This window comes from Malurus melanocephalus, unplaced genomic scaffold, assembly GCF_030028575.1.
Source record: "Malurus melanocephalus ecotype Western Australia unplaced genomic scaffold, MMel_1.1 scaffold_459, whole genome shotgun sequence".
In the NCBI taxonomy this organism is placed as follows: domain Eukaryota; kingdom Metazoa; phylum Chordata; class Aves; order Passeriformes; family Maluridae; genus Malurus; species Malurus melanocephalus.
The window spans coordinates 1-20,889 of record NW_026623691.1 but is presented as its reverse complement, the minus strand read 5'-3'; the positions used below and the strand labels follow the sequence as shown (position 1 = coordinate 20,889).

The following is a 20,889-nucleotide window of genomic DNA, read 5'->3' as shown; positions in this document are numbered from 1 at the left end:
TGGGTGCTTTACCCGGTCACTGAAGTATCCTGAAGTCCCAAAAACGTTCAACCATCAAAGGAACTCTGGGARGCAATTATGATGCTGTTCTCTTTATTACAATTAAATAAAAAGACACAAGAGAGAGAAAAAAATACGCAACAAACATGGATAAATAAAAAACTTTAAAGAAGTTTTCAAAGAGCAAGATGTTTTCAGCAAGCTCTTACGCCATTATCCCTCCCAGTGACATTTAAAAACAGAGGAGACAATGTGTTTTGCAACTGTACATTGAGAGAATGAGAGAATTACCCAAGTGATTAGTAGGGCCAATCTGCTCTAACCAACAGAAGGATGAAAAATGAGAATTATCATGTTGGCTGACCAAAAGTAAGCAAAACTTTTTCTACCTCCAGTGTACAGCTTGTTATGTACTTATATCATCCCTTGAAGGAATGAAATGTTAAGCTTTAGAACAATCCCTGCAACATCCCATCTAGAAAACACTTCTCAGTAAAATATGAAGTAGGCCATATTTTTTAAGCATCCTGTCTAAAGATTTTTCCATAGAAATAATCAAAAATCCTAAGGACAGAAAAAAAGAATTACAATACCAGCTAACTGTGCAATTTTCTGCTTGGCTGCAAGCAAGGTCTTCCTGGTTTTCTCTTCCTTCTCAGTGATCTGCTGCCTGAGCTGTTCTTCCTGTGTAGTCTTTTCTTGTAGATCCTGATGGAAACGGGCCAGTTCTGACTGCAGCTGCATTATCTGCTCCTGCAGATTTCTACCTTCAGTTTCCTTTTCTGTTATAGTCTAGGGAGAGAGAGAGATTGCAAATGTTAGCCACAACCACCTATTTGGACAAACACAGAAGCTCCAGGGACCTGGGATGAGCTGGCCACTGGATTAAAGTTAAAAGGCTTCTAATCAACAACAGGAGCTCAGTCCTCTCGGAATGCAAGAGCTGGGCAACAGCATTCTCTTGCCCACTTATTCCAAGAAATAACATGAGACACACTAGATACAGGATTTAAACCAGGTTTAAGGTCCCTCCTTCCCAAGGAAGCAGAGGCACAACAGGTCACTTCCCATGTTTCTGTGCACTCAAATCACTCACTATTCTCACCTTTTGTAAGCTTTCAACCTGAGTCTCCAAATTCTTTGTCTTCACTTCAGCTTGACTGAGAGTATCTTTTAGCTCTTGTACTTCCTGGGCAGAAACTTGGTCTTCTTGCTGTTCTGCCAGAGGCTGAGTTGACGTTTCAGCAACCATCTGAAAGGCAGCAAGTGGTACCAGGCTGAAGAGGACTATCTGATCACAGTGTCATTACTTCCAAAAGATGCTTTTCTGTGTCAAGTGATCAGTTTAAAGCCCTGGGCAAACCCCAGGAACACTAAGGAATGCGCCAGGGCAATTCTATCTACCTTATCATGCTGGGCTTTCAGCTCCTCATACTGGGTCTTGTACCTGCGGCCGATTTTCTTGACCTGTGTTATAGTTTTCACTTTCTCCTGTATATCAGCCACTTTAGCATCCAGTTCTTTCTGCAAAGTGTCTTTTTCTGTTCTTATTTTAGTTACTTCATCCTTCAGGCTCTGAACAAGATTCTGGCTTGTAGTCAAGGATGCACTAGTTCTAAATGACCAGAGATCAAAGGGAGATGCAAATGAGATGCATGTAAACATATATACATTTCAATACATTTATGCAGTATCACAGACACTATCTGCAGTGGATTATATTTTCGAGGATTTTGCAATACAGAACAGAAATTATTCTATACTTAGTTTGGAATAAGTGCAGCTGAAGGATGGCTTGCAAAACAAATCTCACTTCATCTTACCTGCTTGTTATTGAGCTACAGAAACAATATCAAAGGTTTCACAGTCACGTAAAAATTTCACTTCCAGACACAGYTATAATTAGAATATTCTACACAAAATATTTTTAATTTTTGCACAAAACCTTTTACAAATTGACTAATACCACACCTGGCTACTTCTGCTTTAAGCCTGCCTGTTTCTTCACTCATCTGCTGGACACGCTTGGCGTTTGCCTCCTTCTCAGAGAGCAGCTTCCGATACTCCTCAAGATCAGTGTCCTTCTGCTGGCTCAGCAAGTGCTGCAAGGGRGAAAAAACAGTGGGGGCTTTTATAAGATAATTACACAGTTACAGACAGAAGATCTCTTTGAATCAGATACATTTTGATATGGAATAGTCAACTTTGAAGCTGCATGAATAATGCTTTGTAATCCAAACACATTTCCTAGTTTTTTGTTCTTCTAAGAAAATTCAAAACTTTTGTTTTAGTTGTTTGATTGGTGGGCCTTTTTTCCCCACACCATGTTCTTTGAAAGGATGCATTCCCCCACCTGAGTCCGGGCTTTCCAGCGTTTAACATCCTCTTCCAAGAGCTTTTTCTCTGCTTGCAGCATCCCACTCTTCTCACTGAGCTCAGCATTCGACTCTTGCAGGGGCAAGATGTCTGCCTCGAGCTTGCGTACCTGAGAAAACACAGTAAGGGATTAACCTCTGCATTTAATCAGTATGAAGGAATCCCTCAGGAAAAGGTCATGACAGAGCTTCTTTCCCAACTCTCTGCCTTCCAGTGGCCAGCTAGAAGAAGAGAAAAGAATGAGGACAAGAGCAGAGGATGATCCTGCAGAGTAAAAATATTGATATGACTTCCCCATCTTAGATTCTCACTCATTGTACTTKGGTATGGGAAAGAGCTTATTAATCATGTTAAAATCCAATGCACTGGATTCCATTAAAATAAGCAGTATCTCCCTTTTAAACTCTCAATAATGGTCTTGTGCCATTTTTCATTTAATTGTTGATAATATTCTTCTTCCTGGCACACCTCTAGCCAAGGATGAACACTGACTTCCAGGCTCATCTAAATGGAGCTGAACTTCAACCTTTCCAATGCTATAGGTGGACCAATGTCTTTTAAAATTCTCAATAGAAAACTTCCTCATTAGTGTATTAGTTCAAGGAATAATTGTTAACTAACTAACCACTTGCTGCAGTGGTATATCCAGACATTAACTCATACACTGAATATCTGAAAGGTTTAYGTGAAACTCAGTACTAACCTTTGCTTGTATCTGCTGCAGCTCTTGCTCCAGCCTCTCCTTCTCCTCCCTTAACATCTTGTTGGTTTCTATGAGTATGTTCATGGTCTCTGTTTTCTTCATTAATTCCTCATGCTGGGCTATGGTTTTTGCTGTTACCTTTGGGAAGATTTAACTCAGTCATTTGTTTTGCTTGCACATGCACACACACTCCACCTGGATCTGGCATAGCACCACCTTGGAAGGTTCTCATTGCACTCACTGTCTCACAAGTAGATGTAAAACAAGTAAATATTGCTTAAGAAGCAGGAGATGGCGGAAAAAAGAGCTAAATTATCTTTATCTTCTCTATTCATAAGATTTTGGAATTGCCACAGTCCCTCACAAGCCTCAGAACAACATTCGGTGAAAAACAATCACACTTTAAAAAATCCCAAATTRTTTCAAAACTTCATTTTTGGGCACAGGTAGCCCCAGAAGAGCCCTGTACCCATTGAAGCCATAAGCATCAACCCCCAGGCATACCTGCACCTTCTCCCTCTCAGCATTGAGGCTGTCCTGTAGCTCCTGGAGCTCCCTCTCCAGGTGCTCCACCCTCTGGCGGTAGCGCAGGCTCTCCACCTGCGCCACCTCAAACCTTGTCTCTGCGATCTCCTTCTCCCGACGGATAAACCTGCAGGGAGGAGTCCCACACCACATCACACCCAGGGAAATGCTTTCATGCAGTACAACCACATCCCACCTAACAATAATTTTAACATCAGTCTAATTAATTTTTAAGATCAGCCTTCAMGTATAAAATAATAMAGAACCATTTAAATTCACAACTAATTTATAACCCCCAGGAGAAGGAACCCAGAGCTGTGGTTACCTAAGAATTTCCAAGATTTGCTCCTGGGATTTGCCTTCCTCACTAAGAGAAACATTTGCTGCAGTGGGGATGGCCTCTTTCATGGAAGTCACCATCTTATTGCTCATGCTCTCCAGCTGCTCATGTAACAATCGGTTCTGTTTTTCCAGATCCTCACAGCGGGATGCAAGTTTTGAAGCTTCATCCTGCAMCAAAAACATTCACTGACTGTGACTTCTGTGCTCAATTTCTGTTAACTGAGAAAACCCACTGAAACAACAAATCCCATCCCACCTTGATCATCCTCTCTCTYTCCTCCCAGGAGGCTTTGGATTCCAACAGCTCAGTCTCAGCTTTCTGAGCAGCCTCCTCCAGCTGTTGCCTCACTGCTGCATTCTTGGCCACCTGTTCTTTGATGGCCTGCAGTGCCTCCACATCAGCAGCGTGCAGCATCAGCTCCCGCTCATATTTGTTCTGAGCTTCAGAGGCCATCATTGCCTGCACAAAGAGAGAGAAAATAAACTCTGCTATTTTTATTTTGCCTGTTAGATACACACAAAGAGACAAAATCAGTGACCACAAAGCAAAAAGAAAACCACTGCCCAAACCCTCTGCTCTTCTCAAGCACACAAACCATTACAACACCCATCTGCTACATTTGGGGTTGGATTAAACAACGCCCCAAAGCTTTTCTACATCCTTGACACCAATTASTGCTGCTGGAATTCTCATCTGCAGAAAAGTAGATTTCCTTTATAAAACAGCTGGTGACAAGACAATCTTACCAGCTGCTGATAAATATCACACTRCTCCACAGTTGTAAAAGATGACAATTATGTTTTGGGTTAGAAAAATGCTTCCCCCATTGTCTTGCTGGGAGAGTKCTCTTTTCAGCTACCACCTCAGGACACTGAGGCAGCAATTCAWTAAAATGAGTTAATTACAGTCCCAAACCAATCTTTTTACATAATGAAACAGACTTTAGAAACAGAAGTCTACTGCATTAAATAGCTGCTCTCAAGACAGAGGATGTGCTCTCCCAGCACTTTTCCTGCCTCCAGCAGGCCCTAAGCAGCAGTTCAGTGGTGAGTTCAGCAGAAAGCCAACATGAAGCTGACCATCCCTGGCTAAAACAGGCAAGCACCACACACATACTTGCTCCTGGCAGTCCCTCCTGGCCTGCTGTTCATTATTCAGAGCTGTGCTGGCTCTCTGAAGAGCTTCCTGAACTTCTGACTGCACAGCTGACAGGCTCTTCTTCAGTTCCAACAGCTGCAGTGACAGAGGAACAACAAAGAAAAAGTAAGAACAAACTCAGGACTGAGTGGCGAAGTATCTGGCAGAGCACTGAACACAGACATTCATGATGAAGGGTGATTATTTTATTATTTACAGATTAAAATTAGCATTAATGAGAGAAATACTTTCTAAATTTTGACTTATTAATGTACAGAGTTCTTTCCYGGTAGAAATAGAATCATCTGCTATCAGAATTGGGCCTGCAGGTAATTCTAGTTACAGTCATCCTGTTCCCTTCTGAAACCTCTCACAAAGGCTGTTACTCATGTTTTCCTGCTCAAAGCTTAGGCAGAGAGTGATGGCTTTAAACACACAATGACTCTACTGAGGTGACACTGTTAAYGTACTGCTTATGTCTGGAAACTCTCCTCAGTTCTCAGGCTACACTCTAAAAGATCAGGCTCAGGTCACTGCTACCCTGTGAAAGCCAGCTGAAGCTGAGGAAGTTGTGTAAAATCAATTCCTGGGGACTCTCAGCAAGGGGGTTTAAGGGAGGGCTCAATGCACACCTGCTGTTCCATGTTCTCCACAGCTTTACGCTTCTCCTCCTGCAGCTCTTGTTTTTCTTTCTCTGACTCCATCAGCTTCTTCTCCAGCTGTGCCTGATACTCTGAAGACTCCTTCAGACGAGCTTCAACTGTTGTGCGAACCTCCTCSGTCACCTTCATTAAAATCCATCATGAGATCCATGTTTTGCCCCATTAAATACATAACTCTGATATRAAACTGGAATTATTTTGACAATTTAAACCCAGAATAGGTGCTCTCAGCATCTAATTTAGCACRACACCACTGAAGATGTGGACTATCACAAAGAGCAATGAATTTATGTTCTAATGAACAATGGTAATTAACTATTTACCTGYTTTTCCTTATTAAGGGATTCCTCCAGGCTAAGAACCATGGCCCTGTAYTGCTCCACATTACTGGAACTGGTCTTGAGCCTTTCTTTCAGGTCATTCACTTGCTCSTCAGCTTGTCTCAGCCGACTTACAAGGTCATCCACATCTTCATTTGTACTAGGCTGACCTGCAGTATTAGAACACATTCATTAACTGACAATTCTGTTTTCAAACCACTGTTCTCTTGAAAATTTAAGTAATTTTAGGATAAAAACATGGAAAAAACAATCATCCTCACAAAGCTTCCCCAAATAGAACTGCCACCCCTCACTAAACAAGGGCTTACAATAAACACTGTTGACTATTCAAAACCATGTAACCTAACACATTTAAGYCCCTTCAAACAAAAATAAAAKGGATCCTTTAAGAAGTTTTGCTTTATTTTTCCCCTTTCTCAAAGATTGCTAGGACATGAATTTTACATTAACAAATCATGCTGGTTATCATTTGTCTGAGTATGTGACTGCAGTAACAAAGAGGTTTATTATTTAGTGTACTGTTCTCCTAATTTTTAATAACAATGGACTGTGAATTTTACCATTCTGCAGATGGAAATGTTTAACTAAAGAGAAATAAACTGTAGAAGGACATTTTACCTTTCCCTGGAGGCCTCTGTGAGGACTGGGACGTGAGCTGGGCCTCAGTGTTGTTCAGCTGCTGTTTGAGCATGGCATTTTCCTTCTGGGCGTTCTTCAGCAGCTCCTTGGTGTTGATGTGCCKGTTGGTCTCTGTCTCCAGTTGCCTCTTCAGGTCCAGGATGTGAACCTGCAAGCACAAGGTTCTGCAGCTTATTCCCAATCATTCCCAAGTGGCACAGTGTGGTTCTGAATGTCAGGGATGGCAAGAACACACTGCATGCTGGCAGAACCCRGGGCTGTATTTTCCTCCCAACAGGATCAGTGTATTTGCACTCACCTCTTGATTCTTGGTAAGGGAATGTCTCTGCTCCACCTCACTTTCCAGCTTCTTCTTCAGCTGAGATATCTCACGCTCCAGCTTTTCTATCTGATTATTGAGTCTCTGCTTTGTTTCTGTCTCAGATCTCTCCAGTATTCCCTAAAAAGAATGCACAGTGTACTTTGCTTCCAACAGACCTCAATTTTCTTCTGAATTACTGCAGCACTTGTCGTGACACTTCTCCCATCCAAAAAATAATTAAATAATAGGAGGTATAGAAAACTAGTAAAAGTAGCACTTACAATGTTTGACAGTTTTGAAAGATTTTTTAAAATAATATTGCTACAATAAATACTATTAGAAGAAAATCTATTACCTGTGCAATCTAATGCCATGGATTAAAAAAACACCAAAAGATTAACTACAAAAATAGAATTTATCACATAGTAAAATATGCATCCTTAAATACACTCTAAGTGCCAATATATCTAATAATAAATTATAGAAACATATAAAAATAAATACAACTTAACAAAATTAACTACCAAGGCAGRCACTGGTAAATTTTGCTATCATAAAAAATAGCATTACAAATTTTGTTTCATGTGTTTTGTTTCCATTTCATTGTGAAAACCCTTATTATCAACTCAGAATTGTCAGGACTTTGCCCAGGTAAATAACACATCATAATGTAGGACAGGAATCTCAAACTTGCTGAAACAAGTTCCTCAAGTATTTTATGCTGTGCTGATTTGTACCCACATGAAAATCCACATGAAGCCCCAATCCCATGACTGTTTCAGTTGATTTCTATGGGTATTGATTGCAAAATCTAACAGACAGACCCAAACTGGGCAAGAGAAAAGCACCAAATACCTGAATTGTTCTCAAATTGGTGAGCAGCAAGTTCTGTCCTCTTTGTTCAACCAGCAGAGAGTCGCGCTGCTGCGTCAGGCGCACGTCTGACATCTTCAGGATATCCTTCTCTTTTTTCAAGTTTTCTGCTCTCACCTTTAGGACAGCAAATAAGAACAATTTTGTTGCCAACCCCAAATCATCATTAAATTTAGCAGTATTTTAAAACCTATGTGAATTAAGGTAAGGACAGTAAGAACAGAGCTGTTTGGACAGTCTGCTGTCCCTGCCAACTGAAACACCTTGGAATGTTCTTACATTTCCAYCTTCACTTGAGACATTTCAGGATAACCATAAGGTGCCAGCCTGGAATATCCTGCAGTGCCACACACTRTTACTGACCTCTGCCACTGCCAGCTTTTCATTAGCTCCCCTCAGGTCCTGAGTCATGGTGTTGATGATCTGCTCCTGCTTCTGTGTGGTGGCTGTGAGTTTCTGGGTTCTCTCGTGCAGCGAGGTGATTTCCCTGCGATAGCCCTCCACGTTATCCTGCAGCATCTCGTACCTTGAAGGGAACAAAGCAAGGCAAGTGTGCCACACTGCACTGCCCAACAGCAAGGGCRTGCATGCAGCTGGGTGCTTCATGGCTTCATGCTTCACTTTGCACACGTATGCCTCACTCAACTGCAACTCCTATTTTTGTTGTCACCTGCATCATTTCCTTTGTGTTCTTACACAGAATGGACAATATTTCTGTTTAACTGAGCAAACAATATGAAACAGAGAACATGTCAGGCAATGATACTAATAGCTGAATTACCGTTTGGAGGCGAATTCCAACTGTGTGGATATCTTGGCATTTTGTGATCTCAGGTCTGTGACCTGCTCCTGAAGCTTCTCATTCTGTTCATTCAGCAGCTTGTCATTCTCGGCCTTTTCTTTTTTATAGTTCTCAAAAACTTCCTGCAGCTGCAATGAAGAACAGACATAAAAGTGCTCACCAAATGTAAAAAGAAACAGGGACAACTTTCYACACTGCCTGCTGAAAAATGTACCTGCTTGAGAGCAGCCTTGGCCTCCACAGTCTCCACAGACTCACTCATGGATGCTGGAGCAGGGGTTGCCATGGACTGAGGTAAATTCGGGCGCTTTGGAGTCGATGTGAGACAGATCTCCTCTGGTAACATACCTGAAGCTATGAAAAGGTGAAGGGGGGTTTACTACAACAGCTCTGCTTGTCCAAGAGGATGATCCAGCCCCTGCAGCCCAGGTACCTTGCAGAGGAATGATGGCACCCGTGGTTTGGGTGAGCAGGATGCGGAACATGTCACGCTGGCGGATGATGGACTCCACGAGCTGYAGCTGGTGCTGGCGCGACTCCCGCAGCTGCTGCAGCTCACTGACAGCCTCATCCAGCTGGCTCTGCAGCTCAGAGATCCTGCAACAGCAACACACAACAGCTGCCTTCAGCAACAGCAGCCAGAGGCAGGCCAGCTGTTCGGGGCACCGTCCTTTAGGAAGCCATGGGAGGGGCTGGAGCGTGTCCAGAGCTGGGGAAGGGTCTGGAGCCCCAGAAGCAGCTGAATGGGCTGAGAAAAGGGCTCAGCCTGGAGCAAAGGAGGCTCCGGGGGGATCCTGTGGCTTTGCACAACCCCCTGACAGGAGGGGGCAGCCAAGGGGGTCGGGCTGTGCTCCCAGGGAACAGGGACAGGAGGAGAGGGAACGGCCTCAGGCTGGGCCAGGGGAGGGGCAGGGGGGACATCAGCAGGAATTTCTCCATGGAAATGATGGTCAGGCCTTCACAGGGGCTGCCCAGGAAGGTTTGGAGTCCCCATCCCTGGAGGTGTCCAAGGAAGGCATGGATGTGGCTCTCAAGAGTTCTGGGCTGGGGATAAGTTGGGGATCAGGCACAGACTGGACTCTATTCTGGACATCTTTTGCAACCTCAATGATTCTCCAATTCTGTGACACAGTCCTGCAGAGTTATGGGAAGACAGTCCTTCRGGCTGCCATTTGTAGATGAAAAAGCAGCAGGCCTCTTCCATGAACAGCAGTATTTGATGCATGTGAATAACTTCAGAGATGTCAGCAGTGTGAGCAGAGTCAGGCTAAAAACCTTTCACACAGAATTCCATTACCTGGGGGCTTCACAATTACCGATTTAGATACGCACACATGCAGTTTTTTGGTCAGCTAACAGGAATGAAAACTGATCTTTTTGAAAAACAGCCCTGTTGTGTGAAATCACAGTCACTAGAAAACCAAAAATTATTTTCACTTCAGATTCTGATGAAAGGACCTATTATTAAATACATAACTAAAAAACCATTTTAATCTAAACCTGAAGGCAATATAGCTCAATAAGATTTGCTTTTATGAGTCATATTGCTGCTGCACACAATTAATAACAGCCAGAAGTAAAAAACTGAAAAATGCTTGAATGAATCCCTGTTACTACTCAGTGCAAAGTTATTGAAAAAGAAGAGGTGACCTACTTGGATGATGTTGTTTCTTGCTCCTCTTTTTCTTTTGCTTCCCCCAGCTCCCGCAGAGCCACCAGGAGACGCTGATTCTGCTGCTGAAGCTCTTGGATATTTCTGTAGGAGACCAGGTGYTGAGTGATCACCTCAGAGGAGCTGCTGATGTCAGCAGAGCTCACTGCTTCATCACGGATCACRTGGTTGCCTCTGGCTTCCTCCAGCTCCATCAGCAGCACACAGATCTGGAAAAGAACAGATCTCATGTAAGGCTTGCACAGATTCTAAAGTTTGCTCTGAAAAACAACTTACTAGAAACAAAGCATTTGGAAATTAAGGGTCTTTCCCTACAATGTGCAGACAATCAATGAATTCTTGTAAGACAATCATGCAACAGAAAAAAACAGCTTCACAAAAGGCAATTAGATCAGGAGGGCAAGAACTGTKCAGTTCTGTGAACAGCTCACAGGACAGTCCAATCTAACAAAGAAATGATGAGTCTTCCATGCCAGATGTTTAACAATATTATCCTAAAGCAGCAACATTTCTATTCCAATTTTGAAATCACAAGTACAGTAGTGGCCTGAGGAGAAGCTTTAACATCACCCAGGCACTCAGGACAGCCAAAGACTCCTTGACTATGGCTGAACACAACTTCTAAGCAAACTTCAGCAATGCAGCAGCACATGGATAAACCAACTGCAAACAGTACATTTGAGCACAGCAATGTTTGTTCTACCTGCTGGGAGAGATCCTTCACTCGCACTTCCAGTCTCTGGCTCTCCCTCTCAAAGAAGGAGGCATGTTTGTTGGCCTGGTCAGCGCTGTCCTGCAGGCGATGGATCTCCTGCAAGCATACCAACAGGACACACATCACACCTCAGCCTGGGCACGTTCCTCCTCACAGAGATAACAGCCATGCCTGAGGAACCAGCTGCTCCTCAAAGTKACACTCTCAAAGTTAAACTCCAGCTGTTCTGGAGTCCAAAGCCACGTTCTTTTGTGCTGTTTTGGTGTGTGCTTTGAAAGCAGTCGGAAGGGAGCACTGAAATCCAATTTTATGCCAAAAATACACTAAACTTTGTTTACTCTCTCAATGAGAGATTGTAAATCACCACCATAAAAAAACAAGAAATATGCTGGTTCTGTAAAATACTTTGTACAGTCCCAGAAATCATAAGCCAGAAAGTCCAACACATTTTTTCCCCTAATGAAAGTTGATAGAAAGATCCATTTCATACATTGATTATGCCAATCAGGTTTAAAGAACTGAAAATTAATTTATTTCCATAATTTTCCATTTTTTCTTTTATTTTATACTGACCTTCATAGCTTGTTCCAGCTTTGCAGACAGACTTGCAACAGCTTTTTGGGAACGCTCAAATTCTTCCCGCTGACGTTTTAAGATTGGGGCTTTGGCTTCTACTTCCTGCACTATTTCATCCAAATATTTATTGATTCTCTTATTCTCCAGCTTTTCCATGTGCAGCTGATCCTGGGTTTCTACATAGGCATTGTACAGCTGCAACAAAAAGGGTTTTTTTGGTTTGTTTCTGACACAGCTGTACAGATCTCTTAAGAAACAGCCATTGGTAATGATACAATTCATACCTTAAGGCACTATAATTTCATACAACTCTAAACTGCTTCAGGAAAACAAGTTAGATTTTTAAAATATGGTTTTAGGACTCATACCACACCAAAGAAATTAACTGATTAATTGTAGTGCAACTGTCTGCAATAAAAGAATTCTACAAAAAAAGACACAAATCTTAAGCACATTTATGACAACAGAAATATCAAAACCAGTATAAAACACAGCATAAAGGAATTGAATGGCTGGACAAAACAATTATTAACAAACAATAACAATACAAATTGCATAAACAGAAGTGGAAAAACACCCTAGAATTTGTAAGACCTATCACTATCTTATTTTTTTTGAACTAGAGGTCAAAAGCACAGGAGGACAGATTAAAAAATTACAGAAATAAGCAAAAAAAAAGGCTGCTCCTGCCAGAAATGCATATAGAAGGTAAGATTATATCAACAAAACCCATGGATTTCTRAATTTGGGCTACTAAAGAAAAGCTCCGAGGTATGTTAAAAAAAWTGCAGTAGCTCAGCAAGTAAAGTCTGCCTCAAGAAAGATTTCCTTGCCTGCATCAGGCAAAACCCCAAACCCAAAAATTGCCCCCCAAGCCTTCACCTTTCCATGCCCAGATATCATTGCTGGCACCCCAGGGGCTTTGCTGCTAGAGAGGTTGTGCTCACTCACCTCAGTTAACTTCATGCCAGGCTTGACTACTTTGGCCACAGCTGCAGCAGTGGGAGACATGGCTGCCAGCTCCTCCTCAGACAGGATGGCTCCTGGAGACACAACCCCATAGTTACCACCAAAAAAACTTCAATGATCCCCACCAGAAATAYCCTTAAATATAGTATCTGACTGGATTTATTTGAATTGCTGAAAAGCTGCTGCTATTAGGATTCCTAAGATTTAGATAATTTCAGAACATGAGCAGYTGAAGTAGCTGGAGCAAGTCTTAACCTCAGGTTTTTTTATAATAGTGCCAAAGGTTTGGAGCAGCAGAGCACTGGTTTATGTTCATTAAATTAACACAGGGATAGAGCAAATGTACTCCATGCCTGCGTTCCTCCCCACCTCTCTATCATTTAAAAAATATGGATATGTAGCAAACAACAAAAAAGGCAGAATAAAACTGAGTAAGATTTAATGATAAACAGAAAATTAAGGACAGAGGTTTGTTTTTTGCTGCCTTTTTTTTTGAAAGAAGGAAATAAGAGTAGTTTATCATTTCCATTTCCCTCTCCAGAAAACCACTAAAAGCATGATGATTCAGCCTTGAAGAAAAGTTTCCTCTCTCTTTTCTTTGAAAAGGTAACAGATTAACAAAAGAATTTCAAAAACACTGCGACAGAAATGCACTTTCCACTGAAGGTAGCATTCTTACATATATAACCATATGTATACACATGAAAAAGTTTCTAAAATTAATTATTAGAAACGAGCAAAGATGCTATTAGATTGATGCAGKAAGCTCTTGCAGAAATTCAGCACAATATTCCTCTGAAATATGACAGAATTSCAGGAGTTTCTGTACTCCAGGTCCCAGCTTATCTCACCTTTGCGCTTTGTAGCCGACAGTAAATCATTGGCATTCTCCAGCTCCTTCTCCAGTTTACTGATCTTCCCTCTCAGCTCCTTTTCCATGACAGCTTTCGACTCTTCCACCTCAGCCAAATGCTCCTGGGCTGCTTTATTAGCTAAAATTAAATCAGACAAGCAGGTTGTGTGTTCTGATTGGTTTTACTTAYTCATTTTTATTTTAGAAGTACCCGAATTTACCTGTGTGCCTTAAATTTTACTTTATGAAGTCGAGAAGAAGTTCACGCTGGTAAGAAAACTCAGCAGTGTGAGAAAAGCAGTGGTTCATGCTTATCACCTCTGCTTAGAAAAGGGCARAAATATGAACTGTATTTTTCAGCAGTGAAAGGAATCTAAACTAAAAAAACTGAAATGCAGCTGTATCTTTCAAAATTAGATCCTCTCATCGAAACTCATAATAGAATTCCAGTTTATTTGAAAATAATTCCCCCAAATAAAAGGCAATTCAACCTGTCAGGTACCATTTTTGTTAAAAAGTGACATTTTTGGGGTATTTCCACCACCCTAATAGCCCAATGAATGTCCTTTCAGGAACACACAAACCYCCATTTTTCAGAGCACCAAGGTACTCCAAGGAGACCAAATTTTCTCCTCCCTTTGCCAAGTGTCCCTCCCAGCTTACCTTCYCCTGCTTCCTTCAGCAGCTTGTGCAGCTCCTCCACAGCTCCTGTCAGCTCGTTGCTCTTTGCCTCGGAGTCATCAGCAGCACTCTGAACAAAGCATTTGGTTTAGCTCCCCTTCAGTGCACAGCAACAGCAACCCCATGTTCACAAGACAGCTTAAACTGACCACAAATTATGGACACAGCTTTTGAGCAAAGATTCTCCTAAGCTGGACAATCCTTCCCATGTGGATTAAGTCTCACTTTGATGCAAAGAGCTCATCTGAGAGCAAGAAGCATCAGGCGCTGTGTTGAGCTGACAATTCCCAACACAATGTATGACCCTGCACTTTTTGCAGTTGCTGCTGGCTCCTTTCTTCTTTTCACTAAAGAAAACTKGGAATTCTCAATACACAATTTCAAACAATCTGAAAAATTTGGTAGTTTTAGGGACTCTTATGTAACAGTTTATGTTCCTTTGCTTCCAGCTCGAGATCTCCCAAGTGCAAAGCTGTGCAATGYATATTTGGGTATCTGTGCAAGGAAATTCACAAAGCAGAGCTGAGTAACCTGCACCCCTAAAATGTGCCCAAGAGCAGCAGCTATGTTCCTTAGCTGACTTAGAAGGTTACAGGACATTTTTCACTTTTGAGCCAACAGAACAAAGATTAATTATTTAGATGGTATTTGTGTTCGTACATGACATTCAGCTGGGTCTTAACCAGCCACCAACACCTGCAGTGCTCAAAAATGAGCTTGCACTCAGAAAATTCTCTTCCATGGTCATACTTTCCACATTTTAGCTCCCAACAGATGCTCAGATGTAACCACATTTTCATATGAAGCTTAAAACAATAAACTTAAAATGACTATTTCAGCCCCAGTTTTMCTTACTCTCTGAGATAATCCAAATAATGTAAGACTCTAAATGCTGACTAAAACAGCAGCAAAAACAATGTTTTGGATGTTTCACTAAGTTCTGCAAATGGAAGTTTGCCTTTCCCACACCACACTCTGAGGGAAAAATCCCAAATTGGCCTGCATTACATTTAACACTAAGCTTCAGCCCCTACTACACCTCTAACAGAATTCACAAACTCACCTTATACAAGTTGGATAATTTTATGTGGGCATTCAGTTCATTGTGGAATCTCTCCTCCATGCTTGCCTGCTGCTCTTTTGCCTGGGAAATGAAAGAGGAATAGGGTAGGGGAGCATTCCATTATTTCTATCTCACACATTTTAATATTTTAATTTGTAGAAGCAACAGTAATGCTGTTTCATATATTTCAAGCTGCTCACCTCCTTCAGTTTATTCAAAAGCTCCTCCACATGCTTCTGAAGGTTTTCATTTGACTGTTTCAAGCTGTTCACCTGTTCCTCCATTCTGGAAACCTGTTCAGAGAAGAAATGAGAACACCTTATGCAATTTTTAGTTCCTAATCMAGTTTATTTTGGAAAATACTTGTCTCATTGCTTTTAATTTAAAAACAAACCCAAAAGATGCTGAAAGAGCAGAAAGGGTTACTCAGTGATTAAAGTACTTGGCTTTGTCTGATACACCTTAACAGGTGGTATAATTTCTGAGAAATTACAAAAGCACTCAGTAGTTGCATTACCTCCTCCTTTTTGTTCTCCAGACTACATTTGAGCTCCAGGATTTCATTGCCTTTGTCCCTGGCAGTATGGAGCAGCTCATCAGTTTTGGCTTTCARCTCAGCATTCAGCCAAGTGTTCTGGTTCTGCAGCAGCTCTTTTTCTTGCTCCAGCCTTTTCTCCCGGTACTGAAAAGATAATTACAAAGTCGGATTGTAATGGTGCCACAGAAAATAAACCAGCCAATGAAACTACTCTGATTAGAGGAGGAATAGCAAAAATTGACTSTAATTTAGTAAGTARAGGTAATGYTCCTTATTACACTGGTRGTTACAGCTATCAAGCAACAAGAAWTTYCTGTCACTTGAGTTAGTTTCCTCAAAGTTCACATTAGTTGGGAACATAGACTAGATTAACAGCCTTTTAAAGGAAAATAATGATATACTGAGGTTTTCATCCCTTCCTTCTCTCTCTATGGAGTTTATTCTGCCCACAGAGTAATGGTACAGGTTCAMAGCTAATTTCTTTTCTCCCTTCTACCTTCCTTCATGGACTTGGAGTCCTTCCTAGCAGGAAGCAGCAGCCATCACTGCCACCAAGGAGGCCAGGACATGCTTGCCCAGCATGATACCCTTGTCTTCTAAGAAAACAGATCTCACTTCCAGTCACAGCCACCAATTTTACAATAAAAGAATCTGCCATAAATAACAGGAGCTCACCTGACCTACTTTCCAAGGAATCATGACCAAAAGTTGATTACATCACAGATAAACAATGCAGACACACACTGTGCTTACAAAGCCCTACTCACCTTCATGGAAACATCTGATGTTTGAAGCTCATCCAACTTCAGCTGAAGCTTTGCCTTTTCCGTGTTTGCTTCAGTGAGCTTTTCATTTAAGCGTTTAACATCCTCTGGAGGAGGGAAATCAGTATTAGAAAAAGCTGTTGTGCAACAGCTTTAATTACTCAGTGTAACTAAATTGCAAAGAATGACAATAGGCAAGATACTTTGCATGTAATTGTATATTGGGCAATAAGATACTGTACAAGGCATGTTTTTAAAYAGAGAAACACAAGCACCAAACTGCTGCTTTTCTGCAATTAGTTTGTTATTTCCTGCCTTGTTTCCTTTCCTCCAAACACTGTTTCCTGCTAMTCCAGTGTTTGGTGCTGCAGATACAAACTCGATATTCAATTTAATTCAGTAGTTCAAGCAGGTTTTATTTGGTATTTATTGATGGTGTCCCTGGCTGTACCGTTCAAGTGTTCAACTTCCTGAGATCGCCTTTCGCTCGTTCTGACCAAGTCTCTCTTCTCAGCTTCCAATTCTTCCTTCTCTCGACTCAACTGACTCTGAAAAAATGTGCAAAAGGGAAATAAAGAAACATGACCAGCTCTCTATAACAATTTACAGCCACTTCTCGCACTCAGAATCACTCAGTGAGTTACCCTAGCCAACTGAACACTGGGATAAGAGGCTTAGAGTGGGCRGACAAATCCACAATGGGGCTGTTCAGAACTGCATTTCTATTTAATATTCTTTGAAAAGAAGCTGGGATAGTTAATAATTCACTGAAACAAGTTTTTTATTAAATAAAAGAGGAAACTGAGTAAACAAGGAATTAATGCATGTACCAAAAAATAAAAATCGAAGTAAATAAGTYAATAATCTTGAATCATTTATAGGCTACACTGTTTCTGCCCTCAAGGTATCACTACAAAGAATTTCAGCCAGGCCCAGGTAAGCTCCTCTGGGGAAACAATGAGTATCTTCTCACTGTGGAAAAATAAATCTAATAATCCTGGTTTAGCTTCAAAATTACTGTTCTGCTGGATCTCTCAGCTCAAGTGATGCATCCTACAACCCAGTGACTTTTGGGCATAACACAAGGAAAACTGTGCCAGAGTGTGGCAAAGGAGGGGGAAAAMCAGAATTCTGGTTATACCTTTGTCTGAATTTTGGGGGTTTGGCCTACAGTCACTTCACAACAGGTTTCAGCTGGAATGGAACAATTCATCCAAACCGAAGCAAAAGCACCTGCTCACCTGTCATCCAGTTTGCTAAAAAACACCAGCTTTGCTTTAAAAATTCCTAACAATTTTCCTGCCACATGGACATGTAAATATCTCCATCAGCTCATACGGGTACTGATCTTGATTCTTAACTGGGACYTGGGTGTGTTTTGTGGTGCACAGAGCCATGTGAGCTCCTGGCCAGGTCCTGACAGTACCTGCACGGCCGCGTTCCGGTCCTGCGCAGCCTCCAGCTCCGTGTTCTTCTCGCTGAGCACCTTCAGCTGCTCGTCTGGGGGGAGAGGGGACAGCAGTGAGGGACCTCCYCTGCAGGGTGACACAGCTCACTCTCCAAATGCAACACGGGCAACTTKCCCTGACAAACTTTTCTAACAAGAGAGAGGAGAATTCCAGACCTCCCTCTGGACAGATCAGGGGGTACTGAGGCAGACCAAGGCAATCCTTAGAGCAGAAACACCATTGGTGAGGATCAATACACAGCCCACAGTGCTGTTACTACTCAAATCAGACAGCAAGGTTATTCTTTTTCCCCATGGAAATAAGAAATTCCATTAGAAAAGGCCAACTTGAACACCTCACTAAAACACATCTTCAAAAATGCAGCTGAGGGATTTTCAGCTCCTCTGTAAAAGCTAAAGCAGCTCACAAAACACAGGACCAAAGAGTGAATGTCCCACCCAGTGCTGAGAATGTTACACAGTGATACTTACGAAGCTTTTTAAGCTCCTCCCGCAGAGTTTGACATTCCTGGGTCTCGTTCACCAGTCTCTCCTGACTCTGAGCCAGTCGCTTTTCCACTTCAAAGTACTGTTGCTCTGCAAAATAACAAAGTCATATCAATTTCACTTCATGAATGCTTTTTTCTTTCTCACCTTTACTAAGGATCACTTTAAAGAAAATAAATAAAAATACTAAGACAGCAATAGAATTGGAAGAAAAAAGAAAGCATTTTTGAAGACAAACCCCTGTATTTCTGCATTGAATGGATGCTGTTTAAAGTATTTTGCTAGCATGACAAGTGGTATGTTTTCAGAAATCTGGTCCCCTGGAACGTGTCCCTGCCCATGGCAGGGAGTWGGAATGAGGTGAGCTTTAAGGTCCCTTCCAACCCAAATCATTCCATGATTCTATGAAATGACCCATCAAATAAGAGACTAATTAATCTGAATAACTCTTTAGCATTCCTGATGTAGCCAGAGACATTTTTGTATCAGCCCAATTATGCGGTGTGGGTTCATCAACTTAAAACTCTTTTTACCTCTGGAGTATTTCTATACAAACATAATAAAATCCACATAATCCCAGRTATCAAAGGATTTGATCTGGGGAAACTTAATGAAGACTTCTTAAAATTAATCTCTGGCTCTATTCCCTTACTAGTAAAAAAACCAAATCAGTTGTGAATTTTGGTGATCTGAAACAGTAACTGTGTCATGGAACTTTACTGTAAAATACTCAGGAAAAGCAGAATTAATGCCATTCCTGAGCTCCTAAGGAAGTGCTGAGGGATGTTGGTAAATCTTCTCCTCAAATACTTCACAATCTTAAATTATGTTGCTCCTCCTGCCACACACAAGAAGAATGGACCTGGAAGAGTGTAATCTGCTAAAATCTGTGGGTTACCTTAAGTTACTCCACACTTTAATGATGCATTTATCAAGATTTCTAGCATGAAAGAGACTGAAAGGTGGAAGTAAGGTTTACATCAGAAGTGTGTCAGATTCCCAGCCATTTAACTCATATTCACAACCTCACACTCTGGTCTCCTGCTCACTGCTGCTGTTACTGTTCTGTGATCAACTCATYGCCAAATCAATATAAAAATGTTGATTCCATCAGGATCATTTTATGGAATGGAATTTAACAGTAAAGTATAAACCGCAGACTCTTTGRGAGCTAGGTGAACAAAGCCGTATTTCTCCTCCACAACAAGGACCAAGGCAGACTGAGCACAGAACTGTTTAGGTTGGAAGGACACCGAAGATCAGAGTCCAACAAGTGCCCAGCCCTGCCAAGGCCACCACTGCCCCATGCCCGCACGGGCCACATCCACATGGCTTTAAATCCCTCCAGGGATGGGGATTCCTCCCCTGCCCTGGGCAGCTGTGACAGGGCTGGACAACCCTTCCATGAATAAATATTCCCAATATCAAACCCAAAGCTGCCCTGGCCCAGCCTGAGGCCGTTCCCTCTCCTCCTGTCCCTGTTCCCTGGAGCACAGCCCGACCCCCCCGGCTGTCCCCTCCTGTCAGGGAGTTGTGCAGAGCCACAAGGTCCCCCCTGATCCTCCTTTGCTCCAGGCTGAGCCCCTTTCCCAGCTCCCTCAGCCGCACTTCATCAGACTCGTGCATATCAATTAATTAAAAACTCGACGAAAAGTTGTACTTTAAGTCCAATTTCAACGGAGTTTTAACCCCAAATATCCCTGAGCAAGAGAAGTTAAAAAAAAAAAAAAAAAAAAACAAAAAAAAAACACCAACAAAAGACTCTAGGAGCCAAAACGAGAGACAAACACCAATCAGGTCCCCCTGCAGGCCTTTTCCCAGGCTCCTGCCGGCCTCACAGCCCCCAGATCGTTCCCCGAGCGCCTCTGGCAGAGAACACCGCGCCCKGGGCTCTGCTCGCGCTGCCTCCCCTGAGCACAGGAGCCGGGCCCGCCGCGCTCCGCCGCCCGCACTCACCGCTGTCCACCTTGAAGCGCTCATGGCGAGCCCGCAGCCCGTCGATCTCGCCCTGCTGGTCGCCCAGGAAGCGTTCCAGCTTCCCCTGCACGGCGCGGGGCAGCTTGGCGAGCTCGGCCCGCTCCAGGAGYTGCTGCAGCACGGCCGCCATCGCTACGGCACTGCGCCGTCTGCCGCCGGGCGCGCTTCCGCTTCCGGCACGGCCACGCCGYCCGCCATCATGGGTGTGGCGGCTGCTCCGCSTCACCGCCACAGCRGCCACMGCCGCCACAGCCCGGATAGGACACCACACCGCTTCATGTGTATGGGGGATACGGAGCTGTCTGTGCTTCCAGGGCGTCCCGCGTTCCCGGGAGGTGCGGGAGAGGCGCGGCCGCATCCGCCACTCTCAACATGGCGACGCGGGGCTGCGCGCTCCCTCTGCGCGCCCTTTTCCCGCGCTCCGA

At 42.8% G+C, this 20,889-nt stretch overlaps 1 protein-coding gene across 1 annotated transcript in view; it reads right to left on the bottom strand.

The window, feature by feature from the left end:
* The window catches only part of TPR (translocated promoter region, nuclear basket protein), a 33,542-nt gene extending 12,924 nt beyond the window's left edge, over positions 1-20,618 (bottom strand). The window contains exons 1-33 of the mRNA XM_057380559.1: positions 20,444-20,618; positions 18,473-18,577; positions 17,960-18,033; positions 16,985-17,081; positions 16,537-16,640; positions 15,749-15,913; positions 15,432-15,524; positions 15,232-15,312; positions 14,151-14,238; positions 13,486-13,626; positions 12,617-12,708; positions 11,663-11,860; positions 11,078-11,185; positions 10,357-10,583; positions 9,136-9,299; positions 8,917-9,056; positions 8,682-8,830; positions 8,264-8,426; positions 7,883-8,017; positions 7,025-7,165; positions 6,706-6,874; positions 6,070-6,236; positions 5,717-5,869; positions 5,064-5,180; positions 4,203-4,406; positions 3,930-4,114; positions 3,584-3,731; positions 3,080-3,217; positions 2,354-2,485; positions 1,972-2,102; positions 1,405-1,615; positions 1,106-1,252; positions 594-792 (exon numbers count right to left, since the gene is read on the bottom strand). Coding sequence (XP_057236542.1) covers positions 594-792; positions 1,106-1,252; positions 1,405-1,615; positions 1,972-2,102; positions 2,354-2,485; positions 3,080-3,217; positions 3,584-3,731; positions 3,930-4,114; positions 4,203-4,406; positions 5,064-5,180; positions 5,717-5,869; positions 6,070-6,236; positions 6,706-6,874; positions 7,025-7,165; positions 7,883-8,017; positions 8,264-8,426; positions 8,682-8,830; positions 8,917-9,056; positions 9,136-9,299; positions 10,357-10,583; positions 11,078-11,185; positions 11,663-11,860; positions 12,617-12,708; positions 13,486-13,626; positions 14,151-14,238; positions 15,232-15,312; positions 15,432-15,524; positions 15,749-15,913; positions 16,537-16,640; positions 16,985-17,081; positions 17,960-18,033; positions 18,473-18,577; positions 20,444-20,594 — 4,717 coding nt within the window. The 5' untranslated portion in view covers positions 20,595-20,618. The remainder of the gene's footprint in view (positions 1-593; positions 793-1,105; positions 1,253-1,404; positions 1,616-1,971; positions 2,103-2,353; positions 2,486-3,079; positions 3,218-3,583; positions 3,732-3,929; positions 4,115-4,202; positions 4,407-5,063; positions 5,181-5,716; positions 5,870-6,069; positions 6,237-6,705; positions 6,875-7,024; positions 7,166-7,882; positions 8,018-8,263; positions 8,427-8,681; positions 8,831-8,916; positions 9,057-9,135; positions 9,300-10,356; positions 10,584-11,077; positions 11,186-11,662; positions 11,861-12,616; positions 12,709-13,485; positions 13,627-14,150; positions 14,239-15,231; positions 15,313-15,431; positions 15,525-15,748; positions 15,914-16,536; positions 16,641-16,984; positions 17,082-17,959; positions 18,034-18,472; positions 18,578-20,443) is intronic.
* Between the last annotated feature and the right edge of the window lie 271 nt (positions 20,619-20,889).